We start from the raw sequence: 17144 nt of genomic DNA, 5'->3' as shown, positions 1-17144 counted from the left end.
CGGAACTGCTCCGAGAAAGGCACCTTTCAACTGAGGGCACGACAGTTAAGTAACAGACTGGAGTCCCGTGGATACAGTAGGAGATCAGTTAAGCAAGCCTATCAGGAAACAAGAACATATACCTGAGATCAACTACTTATTCCTAAGACAAAAAAGAAGGAAGGGGAGAAAGTGAGATTTATTGGCACTTTCTGCCAGGAGTGGCAGGATGTTCGGGGAATTTTACAAAAACACTATCAAATCCTCCGTACCGATCCGGATTTGGAAACAATCCTGGGGGAAGACATCACAGTCAATTGGAGAAGATCCAAGAATGTCAGGGACATGTTAGTCCAAAGTCATCTGGAAACCACTAAGAAACCTCTATACAATAAAAAGGGATCCAACAGATGTGGCACGTGCAAAGCATGTTCGATTATGATTCACACAACAGAATACATGGACAAATTTAATAGGGTCTGGCAGATTGGAGAATACATCAATTGTGAAACCCCTGCCGTGATATATAATCTAAGATGTCCATGTAACAAAACTTATATAGGAAAAACCAAAAGACCTCTAAAGAAAAGAGTACTTGAACATCTTGGAAATATAAGAAATGCCAAGAGGGACAAAGAACTGATGAAGACACTTACACCAGTGGCCCGGCATTTTTTGAAACATCATCAAGGCAACTCCAGGGGCCTGACAGCCTTTGGCATGAAGAGAATAATTTTGAATATTAGAGGAGGTGATATTGATCGGGAGCTTCTGAAACAAGAGACTAGGTTGATTTTCTTGATGGATACCCTCACACCTAAAGGATTAAATGAGGAAAACAACTATACATCCTTCCTGTAACCTAGAGATGACTACGTAATCCTTATGTAATAGAAGAACTGCAAACAACTACACCCTAAGGACCCCCTATAACTCACTAAAATGGACCTATAAAAATCTTTTTCTTAAAAAAATTTTGGGGAGTGCTCTCTCATCTACATGTAATCATTGGATAGTGTTCCCAGGTCATAATATACTAGAAGGGTTTTATATATTATTAGAAAGGAATACCTATATATAATAATTACTTTCAGACATTTATTTTCAATATTTTGAATTTGTCACTGCACATTTTTTAATTTTATTTTATTTTACTTTTTTTGTGTGATCATTTTTTTATAATCACTTGTTTGTTCCTTAACCAAGACTAACTCTCCCAATATTGTCACCAACGTACAACTAAAAATCAGTATTCTATAATGATTTCAGAGATATGAGAGATTACTCTCGATCACACATGTTTGTGGGAGCAATTATTTGCTCCTTAATAAGGAGTATTTATTTCACATTTACTATTAAAAATTCTTTCTTACACATTTTTTCACATTTAATATTCTTTATTTATGGTGGATTCCTACCACACATATATTTACTCACAGATATCGAAAATAAGAGATTAAGTATCCCGATCTAAAAGTTCACATATTCACAATGATTACTAGTTGGGATTCATAAAATCCAACAGGCTAGAAATTATCTGTTGGTTATTTATTATTATTTTTTATCACATATCTTTTCCTTTTTTTCTTGGATTAATTCACTGCACATCAATTATTTTGTAATTTGGTTATTATATATTAATTGGATTCATTACCATATTTGATTTATAATTTATTTGGAAATCTCAGTCTACATAATGATATACACCCTAAGGATAATAAAGAGCACTCCAGATTTTACTGAGGTCACTATGAATTATTATCTGCTCCAGAATGTCAGCAGTTATTCAATATTATCTTTAAAGATATTTATTCTTCAACATTTTCAGCATAATATAATCATGGACTGATTCACATAGATACAAACATCTGTTTGAAAATGATCTTTATTTATCTATTTATAAAAAATTCGAATTATCATAGGGACCACTTGTCACAAGACAATAAAAATGAAATACTGAATTAATTTTTTTATTATGTGTTGCTTAGTACATTTAGTGGGTAAAAAACCCAATATGTGCATAGTCTAATACTAGGGCTCCTCTGGGGGTATATGCTGCTATACGGACCTGACACTGTGATTAGAAATACAGGCTATTTTGAGCCTGATGTCTCCCCACATACATAGGCACTCGCAGCATTCAGTCTGAATATCGGATCCAGCCTATCTCACTTCGATCGGTTGAGACTCCCTGGGATGACGGTGCAGGGAAACTTAGTAAAGGCAGATCACGTGACTTGCACAGTGACAGACGAGCTCCCATTACGTCACGGGTTACTACATTAAGATAAGTAATTTCTATTGGTGGATCGCGGCAACCGCCGGCATTTAAGGGCGAACCTGGAGGCAATCTGGTTTTGCCTCTGATGAAGCGAACAGCGAAGCGTGCATCAGGCTAGCTGCGCACTGCAGATAGTCACCAGACACTATGTTAGATTAGATAGCATTGATCTAATGAAGAGTGTTTATCCCATGCAAATTGCGGGGAGAGGTAGAGAAAACAGTTAGAAATGTCAGACTCCTTTGTGCATATTGAAATATACTGTGTGCAGCAAATGTGAAAGGTGTTCGTGCAGATTGTAGTACTCAGTCCTTATACAAATGTGAAAGGTGTTCGTGCAGATTGTAGTATTCAGTCCTTATACAAACAACATCACACATCTGACATACACGTGCATATACTGAAAATTACTGAATAAAGGACTAGATATACTTCATAACACAGTGACACGGTTCACATTTATAATAATCTCTCAGCTATTATAAACCTATTGAAAGCACATGTTAATGAAACTCTTTTCATGAACATCACAATAAATGTTTAAAAACTGTGACTTTGTGGGCGTATAATATATCAAGGTATCAGAATTTGATTATGAAGGTTTGACCACTTGTGCATTTCTCTGAATCATTTAAATAAAAGAATAAACAATGCACATAATATTTTAAGCACAGAGTGAGCCCTCACTATCTTCTGTTACAATAGGAGATATTAAATCCTTAATGGTCTCATATGGACCACATAAATAAACAAATAATATAGCCACATAAAGAGATAAAGTGCTAAGTAAATAACTTTGTGACTAGGAACTGCTGATTTATTTCTATCAGCAGCGACGGCAGCTATAAATAAACTCTTTACCTTGTTACATTTAAACAAGACAAGATCATCACGTATTAACAGCTAAAAGACATCTAGCTGCCAGAGTTCAATCTGTGAACTGACAGCAGCTGTTTCTCTCTTATGCGATACAAATGTATCATATGTTTACTGGCTCTCCTCTAGAGGATGTAACAACATTTATGAAGTGCATGAGGGCACTCAGATACTTTTGAGATACATTCAAGGTCTAACCAGATTTCTGTTACCATTTTTAAGATACATTAAAAACATAGCTCACAGCTTTGGGAGATTAAGTTTATTACTGCTATTACTGAAACACAGTAAACTATTAGAGTATTATTATCATTCTATTATAGCACATACTATGAAAACTGGAGTCCTGTTTTCACAATAGTCTCGTCTTATGAATCCTGGGAGGGATTAGAAAATTTTGAGACACTTTTTGAAGGAGTTCCTCTATGGCTAGCAGAAACACAGCTATATAGGAATTACATACTCCTGATACACTCTTCATTAATCTATAACCTTATAAATGGGATAAAAGTCATTTTGGTGACATCTGGTGCGCAGCTTTCTTAATTTTAATCACTATTTCTTTCTTATTTACACTACTTTACTTTTCCTTTTAATATTCGCTGGTTTTACCATATATTACATTAAAAGTTATATTTTAATTAAACTTTGTTTGCACCACTTTAGGGCATTTCGAACCCTTTCTCTCTCTTTTTCATGCAGATTTACTTTGCCTGTGGTAGCACCCCCTAAATGGTTATGAATAACGCAGATGTGTTTTGAATAATACAAATTGGGGTTACTCTCGGAATAAGAATTAAACCTGTGCGACCAGTACTACAATTACTAGTTGGAAAATGCGCATGCGCATGGTACGCAGCGCGCATGCACTAAGTAATTTAACACAAAACTTGGTAGATTTACACAAGCTCATGCAACGTTTTTTCATCGCTCGAGTGATCGTAGTGTGATTGACAGGAAGTGGGTGTTTCTGGGTGGAAACTGGACATTTTCAGGGAGTGTGCTAAAAAACGCAGGCGTGCCAGGTAAAAACGCAAGAGTGGCTGGGGAAACGGGGGAGTGGCTTGCCAAACGCAGGGTGTGTTTGTGACGTCAAACCAGGAACTAAACGGACTGAGGTGATCGCAGTCTAGGAGTGGGTCTGGAACTACTCAGAAACTGCAAGGAATTATTTAGTAGCAATTCTGCTAATCTTTCGTTCGCTATTCTGCTAAGCTAAGATACACTCCCAGAGGGCGGCGGCCTAGCGTTTGCAATGCTGCTAAAAGCAGCCAGCGAGCGAACAACTCTGAATGACCACCCAGAGCCGCTGACTTTAAGAAGACACGGGGGCTCAGAGCCCCTCCCTACAGAAAGAGAGTTGCTGACTCTTTTTTATGTAACAGGAATAAACAGTTAAATCAATCATAGTAAAAAATCCATTTTCTCTGACGTCCTAGTGGATGCTGGGAACTCCGTAAGGACCATGGGGAATAGCGGGCTCCGAAGGAGGCTGGGCACTCTAGAAAGATTTATGACTACCTGGTGTGCACTGGCTCCTCCCACTATGACCCTCCTCCAAGCCTCAGTTAGATTTTGTGCCCGGCCGAGGTTGGATGCACACTAGGGGCTCTCCTGAGCCTTTAGAAAGAAAGATAGAAATTAGTTTTTTTTATTTTCAGTGAGACCTGCTGGCAACAGGCTCACTGCAGCGAGGGACTAAGGGGAGAAGAAGCAAACCTGCCTGCTTGCAGCCAGCTTGGGCTTCTTAGGCTACTGGACACCATTAGCTCCAGAGGGATCGACCGCAGGCCCAGTCCTTGGTGTTCGGTCCCGGAGCCGCGCCGCCGTCCCCCTTACAGAGCCAGAAGCAAGAAGAGGTCCGGAAAATCGGCAGCAGAAGACATCAGTCTTCACCAAGGTAGCGCACAGCACTGCAGCTGTGTGCCATTGCTCCTCACACACACTTCACACTCCGGTCACTGAGGGTGCAGGGCGCTGGGGGGGGGGGGGGGGCGCCCTGAGAAGCAATAATAAAACCTTGGCTGGCAAAAATACCACAATATATAGCCCCAGAGGCTATATATGTGGAAAATACCCCTGCCAGAATATAGGAAAAAGCGTGAGAATAGTCCGCGGAAAAGGGGCGGAGCTATCTCCCTCAGCACACTGGCGCCATTTCTCCTTCACAGATCCGCTGGAAGGAAGCTCCCTGGCTCTCCCCTGCAGTCTACACTACAGAAAAGGGTAAAAAAGAGAGGGGGGGCACTAAATTTAGGCGCAGTATACAATTATATAGAAAAAGCAGCTATAGGGGACATAACTCAGTTAGTCCCTGCATTATATAGCGCTCTGGTGTGTGCTGGCATACTCTCACTCTGTCCCCCCAAAGGGCTTTTGTGGGTCCTGTCCTCTGTTAGAGCATTCCCTGTGTGTGTGCGGTGTGTCGGTACGGCTGTGTCGACATGTTTGATGAGGATAATGATGTGGAGACGGAGCAGATGCCTTTAGAAGGGATGTCACCCCCTGCGGGGCAGACACCTGAGTGGTTGAGCTTATGGAAAGAAATGAGTGCACGTATAGACTCCTTACATAAGAAATTTGACGACATGCCAAATGTGGGACAGCCGACTTCTCAGCTCGTGCCTGTCCAGGCGTCGCACAGGTCATCAGGGGCTCTAAAACGGCCGCTTCCTCAGACCGCAGACCCAGATGTCGACACTGATACTGACACCAGTGTCGACGACGATGAGTCTAACCTGATGCCCACTAAGGCCATTCACTGCATGATCGAGGCAATGAAAGAGGTGTTACACATTTCTGATATAAATACAGGTACCACAAAAAAGGGTATTATGTTTGGGGAGAAAAAACTACCCGTAGTTTTTCCCCCATCAGATGAATTAAATGAAGTGTGTGAAGAAGCGTGGGCTTTCCCTGATAAAAAATTGGTAATTCCTAAGAAGGTACTAATGGCGTTCCCTTTCCCGCCAGAGGATAGGTCACGTTGGGAAACACCTCCTAAGGTGGATAAAGCGCTCACACGTTTGTCTAAAAAGGTGGCACTACCATCTCCGGATACGGCCGCCCTCAAGGAACCTGCTGATAGAAAGCAGGAGACGATCCTGAAGTCTGTATATACACACTCAGGCATTATACTTAGGCCAGCTATTGCGTCAGCTTGGATGTGCAGTGCTGCCGCTGCGTGGTCAGATAAACTGTCAGAAAATATTGACACATTAGACAGAGACACGATCCTGCTAACCATAGACCATATCAAAGACTCAGTCTTATATATGAGAGATGCACAGAGGGAAATCTGCCGACTGGCATCTAAAGTAAGTGCATTGTCCATTTCTGCTAGGAGAGGCTTATGGACTCGCCAGTGGACAGGATATGCAGATTCTAAAAGGCACATGGAAGTGTTGCCATATAAGGGTGAGGAATTATTTGGGGATGGTCTCTCGGACCTAGTTTCCACAGCAACGTCTGGGAAGTCAGCATTTTTACCCCATGTCCCCTCACAGCCTAAGAAGGCGCCGTTTTATCAGGTTCAGTCCTTTCGGACCCAGAAAAACAGGCGTGGAAAAGGCGGGTCTTTTCTGTCCAGAGGCAGAGGAAGGGGAAAAAGGCTGCAACAAACAGCAGGTTCCCAGGAGCAAAAGTCCTCCCCCGCTTCTTCTTCCAAGTCCGCCGCATGACGGTGGGGCTCCACAGGCGGAGCCAGGTACGGTGGGGGGCCGCCTCAAGAATTTCAGCGATCAGTGGGCTCGCTCACAGGTGGATCCCTGGATCCTTCAAATAGTATCTCAGGGGTACAAACTGGAATTCGAGGCGTCTCCACCCCACCGGTTCCTAAAATCTGCCTTGCCGATTGCTCCCTCAGACAGGGAGGCGGTGCTAGCGGCAATTCACAAGCTGTATTCCCAGCAGGTGATAATCAAGGTACCCCTACTTCAACAAGGCCGGGGTTACTATTCCACACTATTTGTGGTGCCGAAACCGGACGGTTCGGTGAGACCCATTTTAAATTTGAAATCCTTGAACACATACATAAAAAAATTCAAGTTCAAGATGGAATCGCTCAGGGCGGTTATTGCAAGCCTGGACGAGGGGGATTACATGGTATCCCTGGACATCAAGGATGCTTACTTGCATGTCCCCATTTACCATCCTCACCAGGAGTACCTCAGATTTGTGGTACAGGATTGCCATTACCAATTCCAGACGCTGCCGTTTGGACTGTCCACGGCACCGAGGGTATTTACCAAGGTTATGGCGGAAATGATGATACTCCTTCGAAAAAAGGGAGTTTTAATTATCCCGTACTTGGACGATCTCCTAATAAAAGCGAGGTCCAAGGAACAGTTGTTGGTGGGAGTAGCACTATCTCAGGAGGTGCTGCACCAGCACGGCTGGATTCTGAATATCCCAAAGTCACAGCTGGTTCCGACGACACGGCTACTGTTCCTGGGTATGATTCTGGATACAGTCCAGAAAAAAGTGTTTCTCCCGGAGGAGAAAGCCAGGGAGTTGTCATCTCTAGTCAGGGACCTCCTGAAACCAAAACAGGTATCAGTGCATCGCTGCACGCGGGTCCTGGGAAAGATGGTGGCTTCTTACGAAGCAATTCCCTTCGGCAGGTTCCATGCCAGAATCTTTCAGTGGGACCTGTTGGACCAGTGGTCCGGATCGCATCTTCAGATGCATCGCTTAATAACCCTGTCTCCAAGAACCAGGGTGTCTCTACTGTGGTGGCTGCAGAGTGCCCATCTTCTAGAGGGCCGCAGGTTCGGCATACAGGACTGGGTCCTGGTGACCACGGATGCCAGCCTTCGAGGCTGGGGGGCAGTCACACAGGGAAGAAACTTCCAAGGACTATGGTCGAGTCAGGAGACTTCCCTTCACATAAATATTCTGGAACTAAGGGCCATCTACAATGCCCTAAGTCAAGCAAAATCCCTGCTCCTACACCAGCCGGTGCTGATCCAGTCAGACAACATCACGGCAGTCGCCCATGTAAATCGACAGAGCGGCACAAGAAGCAGGATGGCGATGGCAGAAGCCACAAGAATTCTCCGATGGGCGGAGAATCATGTACTAGCACTGTCAGCAGTGTTCATTCCGGGAGTGGACAACTGGGAAGCAGACTTCCTCAGCAGACACGACCTCCACCCGGGAGAGTGGGGACTTCATCCAGAAGTCTTCCAGATGCTGGTAAACCGTTGGGAAAAACCACAGGTGGACATGATGGCGTCCCGCCTCAACAAAAAGTTAAAAAGATATTGCGCCAGGTCAAGGGACCCTCAGGCGATAGCTGTGGACGCTCTAGTGACACCGTGGGTGTACCAGTCGGTTTATGTGTTCCCTCCTCTGCCTCTCATACCAAAGGTATTGAGAATAATAAGAAAGCGAGGAGTAAACACAATTCTCGTGGTTCCGGATTGGCCAAGACGAGCGTGGTACCCGGAACTTCAAGAGATGCTCTCAGAGGACCCGTGGCCTCTACCGCTCAGAGAGGACCTGCTACAGCAGGGGCCCTGTCTGTTCCAAGACTTACCGCGGCTGCGTTTGACGGCATGGCGGTTGAACACCGGATCCTGAAGGAAAAGGGTATTCCGGAAGAAGTCATTCCTACGCTTATTAAGGCCAGGAAAGATGTTACGGCAAAGCATTATCACCGCATATGGCGGAAATATGTTGCATGGTGCGAGGCAAAAAAAAAAAAGGCCCCAACAGAGGAATTTCAGCTGGGTCGATTTCTGCATTTCCTGCAAGCAGGAGTGAATATGGGCCTAAAGCTAGGCTCCATTAAAGTACAGATCTCGGCTCTGTCGATTTTCTTTCAAAAAGAATTAGCTTCAGTACCTGAAGTTCAGACATTTGTGAAAGGAGTGCTGCATATTCAGCCCCCGTTTGTGCCCCCTGTGGCACCTTGGGATCTCAACGTGGTGTTGAGTTTCTTAAAATCACATTGGTTTGAGCCACTAAAAACCGTGGATCTAAAATATCTCACGTGGAAAGTGGTCATGTTATTGGCCTTGGCTTCAGCCAGGCGAGTGTCAGAATTGGCGGCTTTATCATGTAAAAGCCCTTATCTGATTTTCCATATGGATAGGGTAGAATTGAGGACTCGTCCCCAGTTTCTACCTAAGGTGGTGTCAGCGTTTCACCTGAACCAGCCTATTGTGGTGCCTGCGGCTACTAAGGATTTGGAGGACTCCAAGTTGCTAGACGTTGTCAGGGCCCTGAAAATATCTGTTTCCAGGACGGCTGGAGTCAGAAAATCTGACTCGCTGTTTATCCTGTATGCACCCAACAAGCTGGGTGCTCCTGCTTCTAAGCAGACTATTGCTCGCTGGATTTGTAGTACAATTCAGCTTGCACATTCTGTGGCAGGCCTGCCACAGCCAAAATCTGTAAATGCCCATTCCACAAGGAAAGTGGGCTCATCTTGGGCGGCTGCCCGAGGGGTCTCGGCTTTACAACTTTGCCGAGCAGCTACTTGGTCAGGGGCAAACACGTTTGCAAAATTCTACAAATTTGATACCCTGGCTGAGGAGGACCTAGAGTTCTCTCATTCGGTGCTGCAGAGTCATCCGCACTCTCCCGCCCGTTTGGGAGCTTTGGTATAATCCCCATGGTCCTTACGGAGTTCCCAGCATCCACTATGACGTCAGAGAAAATAAGAATTTACTCACCGGTAATTCTATTTCTCGTAGTCCGTAGTGGATGCTGGGCGCCCATCCCAAGTGCGGATTGTCTGCAATACTTGTAAATAGTTATTGTTAACTAAAGGGTTATTGTTGAGCCATCTGTTGAGAGGCTCAGTTGTTTTTAATACTGTCAAACTGGATATAGTATCACGAGTTGTACAGTGTGATTGGTGTGGCTGGTATGAGTCTTACCCAGGATTCAAAATCCTTCCTTATTATGTCAGCTCGTCCGGGCACAGTGTCCTAACTGAGGCTTGGAGGAGGGTCATAGTGGGAGGAGCCAGTGCACACCAGGTAGTCATAAATCTTTCTAGAGTGCCCAGCCTCCTTCGGAGCCCGCTATTCCCCATGGTCCTTACGGAGTTCCCAGCATCCACTACGGACTACGAGAAATAGAATTACCGGTGAGTAAATTCTTATTTTAGTTGATGTGTTCAAATTTTGACAGACTGTTAGGATTAACTGTGAAGTGTGAACCCAACACTTCAGTATCCTATGGCTTTAAGACTGTTAGGAGATAGACATGAGTTTACACACATATTAGTTATAAAGATCATCAGACTTTAAACATCATACAAGCATTTTGGGCAGATTAAAGGTCAGCTCCCACTAGATTCAGGGAACAGTCATTCTGCATCCTCTGGCATGACCATCTATCATCCTATGACGAGTGTGGTCTCATCTGATATTAACCCGAGAGGTAACATCTTTGACTGTTATAAAGGGTATTTTGTACTGGAGCTGCAACAAAAACATTTCTTGAAATTTCAGTATTAGTTAGGTGGTTGTCCATTATATGCAGGTAAGCTGTAAATGCAGGCACAGAATTTGATTTGCACCAATCTTTGCAAAATGTACATATATGATCCAATTAACTTTAAAACATCACAAATAATGCATATGCTTAGCAAAAATAACTTTAAACCATTACCAACTTTCTCAGAGGTCTGGATAAATCTGAGGGTTAAATTAGAAAGCGCTGAGCTTACAGCCTACGTTCCACAGTTAAACTTTAAGCAACATACATCATTTTATCAAAACAGAAGCCAAAACATTTGTCAATCTGGGTTTTTTTTTGTGTTTTTTTTTAAATCATCCTGGAAGTTTCTTTGTTTAGTACTAAAATAATCCGATGCAAGAATTATTACAGTAATTTTGTGTTCAGTGTCATTTAAGCTCACATTCACGCTGTATCTTCTTATAGATTTCATTTCATTTTATGCTCAGTGTTTACAATATAAGTAAAACAAGCATTTCTATTGTATCTGAAATCATCAAGTCTGCAGTTCTCCAGTTTTAAGGACACTGGACGGAAATGACAATTGAGAACCCATATTCAGAATTTTTAACCTGCAGAAAAAAAATTCTGCTTACCTGGGTTTGTTGAGGTCTGAGCTCTGTGGTCAAATGTCCAGGCTTCATCCAATCTTGTCAGGAGGTCTCGGTGGAAGCTCCAAATGTCAGATTCAAAGCATCAAGCTCAATGGCAGAGTTGAATGATTTCAGGAAGGCACCTTTGTTTTACGATCAATCAGAGTGACTAGAGCAGTGGTCTCCAACCTTAATTGGGGTGTGAGCTACTTTTGGAAAATTAAACATCTGAAGGAGCTCCCCCCTCCCCCAATGCGCGTGCGTTCCTGCGAAAGTGGGTGTGGCCTCACAACTACAAGTAATGCCCCCCCCCGCGTAGTGCCAGATACACAAATAATGCCCCTCAGCAGTGCCAGATACACAAATAATGCTCCTCAGCAGTGCCAGATATTCAAATAATGCCTCCCAGCAGTGCCAGATACACAAATAATGCCCCCCAACAGTGCCAGATACAATTCCCCCCACAGTGCCATTTAAAATGCCCCCCGCAGCGCCAGATAAAATGCTCCCCCTCCGCAGTTTCTGATACAGTGCCCCACACAGTGCTAATCCTTGCTGGCGTCTACTGCCGCCGGTGCTGCTCCTCCTGTATGAGGGACGGAAGGGGAGGAAAGCGCAGTGCACGCCTCTCCTGTGAAGTCCGGAGAGCGGCTACGTTGAGGGTGACAGAGTCTCCGACGGTAGCGGGCATTTAAAATATGGTGCCGGTAAGTGAGCCAATCAAAAATCGCGGTCCGGCAGCCAATCAGGTGCCATATTAGAAATTAAGGGAAGAGGAGTGCCAGAGACTGCCCAAGCCGTGCGCTCTGTGAGCTACCGAAAATACTATGGCGAGCTACCAGTAGCTCGCAAGCTATGGGTTGGAGATCACTGAACTAGACAGTCAGTTGTATTTTCAAAATTCACTGAAGTTTAATAGGGCGTGTATGCCTTCTTTTATAGTAGTTCCAAAACGGTGTAAATACATAGGAAAATTGTGCGTACGTGTCATCCTGTGCATGTCTGATAGTTAAAAAGGAGTCATTCCCTTATCTAATGTTTATACCTTTGCTGAGGTCATCTAGCCCTCTAATCAAATGTCAAGCCTCATCCTTAAATATTTTGCCAAATATTTAATTGGTAGCTGATAACATTATCTATGTTCAGCATTCCTGCTCTAGGTGTAGATGAAATTCTCAAACATTCATTATAGTGCTGAAAAATACTTTTTACTGGAAACTTCATCACTTATAAATAACTATGCCATTTTGATACAAAATGGAGTCATATATCCTGATATCTGATCTAATAAAAGGAAAGGTACAACCAGGCTTATTCAAGATGATTAATAGGCCCAAAAAGACCTGAAATTTCTGCTGTTGTCTGTTATGAATTTTTTTTTAATGCATTAATATAACTTATTTCCTGTGACAGATTTATACCAGAGACTGACTTATTCTGGGCAATTCTAAGTTTTCTTCATTCCATGCAAAGTCAAGGTGAACATGTTTCCCCATATGTACTTAGAGGCGCTCTATATCTTTTGTCACAATGCCAGGAAAAATGTGAAACTTTAAATACGGTAAATTATATATATTATAATTATATCTAATTTGTTATTTTTCAAGAAATATTTACATTATCACAACTCAATCTTTAGATTAACCGTAGGTTTGATTCTGAGTAGCATACAGATGCAAATATGGCCGGATTCTGAATGTGAATAGATTGCCAGAAGAATGCTATTGCAGCTATACGTTCTAATTCATACATATCGCACCTTCCAATTTTTTCCATTTCTGAAAGCAGCTGTCATCATTATAATTGTCTCTCAATACCTACACCATGCTATGTAAAGGAGATATTTCTGAATTTGGCATCTTGAATGCATATACCAACACCCAGAAGGTGGTTTCTGAGATCTGTGCATCTCTGAAGCAAGTGTACATTCCAAATAATACATATACAGCCAAGGTACACATGCACAGTAAACAAAAACTCATTCGATGCAGCTGCATGCAAAATTACATGAGACTCACAATCAGGCCCTTGTATGTTTTATACTTCAGATTAGAAGAACTTTCCAGCACACTGTCTCATTGTATCACAATAGCATATATGAAACTTGGATACAATATTACCCTTCAGTTAAGCATACAAAAATAGGAATCTTCATATTGCATATAGTATGGCTTAAATCAGAAATTCTCTGGTAATGCTGGTATAATCAAGCAGAATCTATTTTACACTAAAGTTAATATTGATATAACCTACATATTCTCTCATATTCTATATAGAAAATGTTTAGGTAGCATTGCAATGGCTCTTCCTAATTTCATATCACATGTTTTTTAATATGCAATAACTCTTTACTCATTAGTCTAATGATCATTTTAATGTTGACTTTATATGCATATCTGATATACAATAAGCCTCCATACGTGCATTATTGAAAAAACTGAAATAATGAAATCAAATGATAAAACAATCTACATCTTTTCTGCAAATATTTTTCAATAATTGTATACAAATAAACTTCACTAAGTTATACCCTGGAATATTCATAATTCATAAAAGAGATTAGGAATTAGGAGAGCGACCCCTTCAAGGGAAAGGTGAGTAAAAAGGAGGGAGATGTCTGAAGTTGTATTAGTAAACTCCAGCCATGCCTTGCGTGTGTTTAGGACTGATGCAACCTGAATTAATAAATGCAGGTCTACTGATGAAGGGGAGCCATAAGCAATCCATCACAGGAAAGGGGGAGACCATACTGCGTTCTAGGGTCACCCATACTTTAGGGTCATCAGTGGCAAACCAAGCCCCAACTTGAGAGAAAATTCTCTCAAGTTGGTAGCCATGCAAATCCGGGTACACAACTCCCCTATCTTGCTTTGAAAGGGATAGAGTTTTTCTTGCTAGTCTGGGTTTTTCCCTTTCAAGATATGTATGGAAATTATTTACTAGTTTTCTGGGAACTATTAGGGGTATGGTTCTAAATAGGTATAAGATTTTGGGTAATAACATCATTTTCAGAGCAGCAATCCAGCCCAATCATGAAATATTCAACATTATCTAATCTGAAGCTATTAAAGATTCTTTATTAAGAAGTGGAGTATAATTAGTTGATATTAAATTCTCTAGTTTAGGGCTAATGTGGATACCCAGATATTTAAAGCTTCCATACTGCCAGGCGTATGTATACTTAGTATGAAAGGATCGAAGAAGGTCGCAGTCAAAGTTAATAAGGAGCGCTTCGGTTTTAGACTCATTCAATTTATAGTGAGACTTTAGAATATTCTTTTAGAATACTGTGTAAATGGGACAGAGATGTTTCTGGATGCACAAGAATTAGCAGGACATCATCTGCAAATAAACAGATTTTATACATCTTGCCAGAGATAGTCGGGCCCATTATAGATACTGTTTTTCTAATTACCTCAGCTAGTGGCTTGATAGCCAATGCAAAAATCCACGGGGATAAGGACAGCTTCGGCATGTGCCATTTATAATTTTGAAGGGAGAAGAAGGCAGACCATTCACAAATACCAAAGCCCAGTGGTTCACAAACTATGTGCTGTGGCACCCTGGGGTGCCCCAGTGCACTTGTAGGGGTGCCCTGGGTTGGTGGTCCAGGAAAAAATAAAATTATTTATGGTCAATGGAATAGACAAAACCCGAACTGGTGGCTGCCAATAATAAACTATGTGGACAAACAGAAGCAAATCTTGTCCCTCACCTCACAATAAAACAAGCATGACGTACAAACACAATTTACTTCATTTAATATTTCTTTCTACATTTCACAATAAGGAACGTTTGGCCTAGGGATGCCATGAAAACAATTCTGATACTCTGTGGTGCCTTGATTCCAAAAAGTTTGAGAACCACTGCCCTAGCCGAAGGAGCAGAGTACAGAGCAGCTATTAATGTCAGAGCTTGTCCAGCAAACCCAAATTTTCGCAGTGCCGCATAAAGATAGCCCCAGTGAAGTCTATCTAAAGCCTTCTCAGCATCCAAGGACAGCAACAATAAAGGGTCCTGGGACACAGAGAAGGCCTCAACGATATCAATAATACTTCTGGTATTGTCAGGTGATTGCCTTCCTAGTACAAAACCCACCTGATCCTGATGAATGAGAGTAGCGGGTTATGTCTGTTTGTAAGCAACTTAGAATAGACTTTAACATCTGTATTGAGTATTGCAGTAGGATGATACTTGTCCAGATTAGTGGGGGGGGGGGGGGGGGGGGGGGATCCCGGTTTAGGGAATGTGACTGTTCAAGCTTCCAACATTTCTTTTGGGAAGCTACCACAAGTTGAAGCTTCGTTAAACACTTGGTCCAAAATAGGGGAAGGGATATCTTTAAAACATGAAGAGAGTTAATGACAGCTTCTATGTCTTCCTGAGACCAAGTGAGTAGAAAGTATCTGAATTAAGAGAAGGTAGATTTACTGCAGCCAGAAACTGATCAATCTCAGCCGCTGATGGTTGTGGGATCGTCTGTGAGATTATACAGTTTGGAAAAACATGTTGCAAAGGCATTTGCAATATCTGAAGGATCAGACACTTTAGTACCTTGCATATCAGCAATCAATCATATATGGGGGGTCATTCTGAGTTGATCGCTCGCTGACGTTTTTCACAGCGCAGTGAACAGGTAACTACTGCACATGCATATGCACCACAATGCGCAGGGGCGTTGTACGGCTACAAAGCGGATCGTTGCTGAGCGATGTATTTAACGAAGAATCCATTCACACAGCCGATCACAATGAGATTGACAGGAAGAGGGCGCTTGTGGGTGTCAACTGACTGTTTTCTGGGAGTGGTGCGGCGAACGCAGGCGTGTCCAGGCATTTGGAGGGCGGATGTCTGACATCAATTCCGGGACCTGCAACACTGGATTCATTGCACAGGGTAAGTAACTCTTACCCTGGTCTTTTTCTACACAAAACTTTTCGTGCATAGCAGGGCTGCACAAGCGATCGCAGCGTTGCTATGCAAAAATACACTCCACCATAGGCAGCGTCTAGTTAATTGCACAGGCTGCAAAAAGTTGCAGCGTGCGATCAACTTGGAATGACCCCCATGGTCCTTTGCTAGTTTTTCTCTTAATTTCCTAGCCATGAGTCTTCCCGCCCTATCTCCCTGAACGTAACATTTCTGTTTCAATTTGAAAAGAGACTTATGTACCTCCTTCAAAGCCAAAACATTCCATTCCTCATGAGCCCTTAAAAGTTCTCGATATAGTTTATGATTAGCTGGAGACAATTTATGTCTAGATTTTAGTTTGGCCATATAGTATTCAACGTCCGCCTTCTTGCAAATACGAGCTGCCACCTGAATGGCATGGTGCAATACACCCCAGGAGGTGGAACAATGTACTGGAAAAAGTTCCTCCTTCTATTAATTGATAGCAACCATGTAATCGAACCTGTGGTGATTGAGCACCATAGAGAAGTTTATATGTAGCAAGCTTGCTAAAAAAAAAGAAACAAAGAAAAAATGGTTAGGGAATTTAGTTATTTGTGAGTACTCACAATAGGAGTTCTTAGTTACAGGCTGGAAGGGCCTTTAACCAGGGACGTGCGGTGAGCTAAATGGCTCAGGAGGCACTGGCTAGCACCAGAGCCAGATTTACATGCAATATATGAGCCAAAAGGTACATCTGCACATTATATATAGGTGCAGCAGTATATACTTTTGGAAATTTGGTGAGTTTTGATCAGAGACGTGCAGAAAAGATAGACTATGGCCTCACCTGCCATAGACTTTTTACTCCACGGTTATGGCTATAAAAATGATTAGAATAATGCAAAGAAGATGTTTCAAACCTATTCTTTGTATTTTTCATATACTTTATCCATTCAAAGCTCTGGCACAAACGTTAGTATGACAGGAAAGTCTCTGCCTCACCCAACCGCACGTCACTGCCTTTAACCCTTTATGGATGGTTCGCCTGA

The 17144-nt window shown here is 42.5% G+C and overlaps 1 protein-coding gene across 2 annotated transcripts in view; it reads left to right on the top strand.

Moving 5' to 3' along the window:
* Positions 1 to 17144, top strand: part of MEI1 (meiotic double-stranded break formation protein 1) — a 1382157-nt gene that overhangs the window by 980327 nt on the left and 384686 nt on the right. For both annotated transcript variants that reach the window (XM_063940445.1, XM_063940446.1), the window contains exon 19: positions 12616 to 12763. In XM_063940445.1, coding sequence (XP_063796515.1) covers positions 12616 to 12763 — 148 coding nt within the window. The remainder of the gene's footprint in view (positions 1 to 12615; positions 12764 to 17144) is intronic.

This window comes from Pseudophryne corroboree, chromosome 9, assembly GCF_028390025.1.
Source record: "Pseudophryne corroboree isolate aPseCor3 chromosome 9, aPseCor3.hap2, whole genome shotgun sequence".
NCBI classification, from domain to species: Eukaryota; Metazoa; Chordata; class Amphibia; order Anura; family Myobatrachidae; genus Pseudophryne; species Pseudophryne corroboree.
Note: the sequence above shows the minus strand (reverse complement) of the source record. Positions and strands in the feature narration are given on the sequence as shown.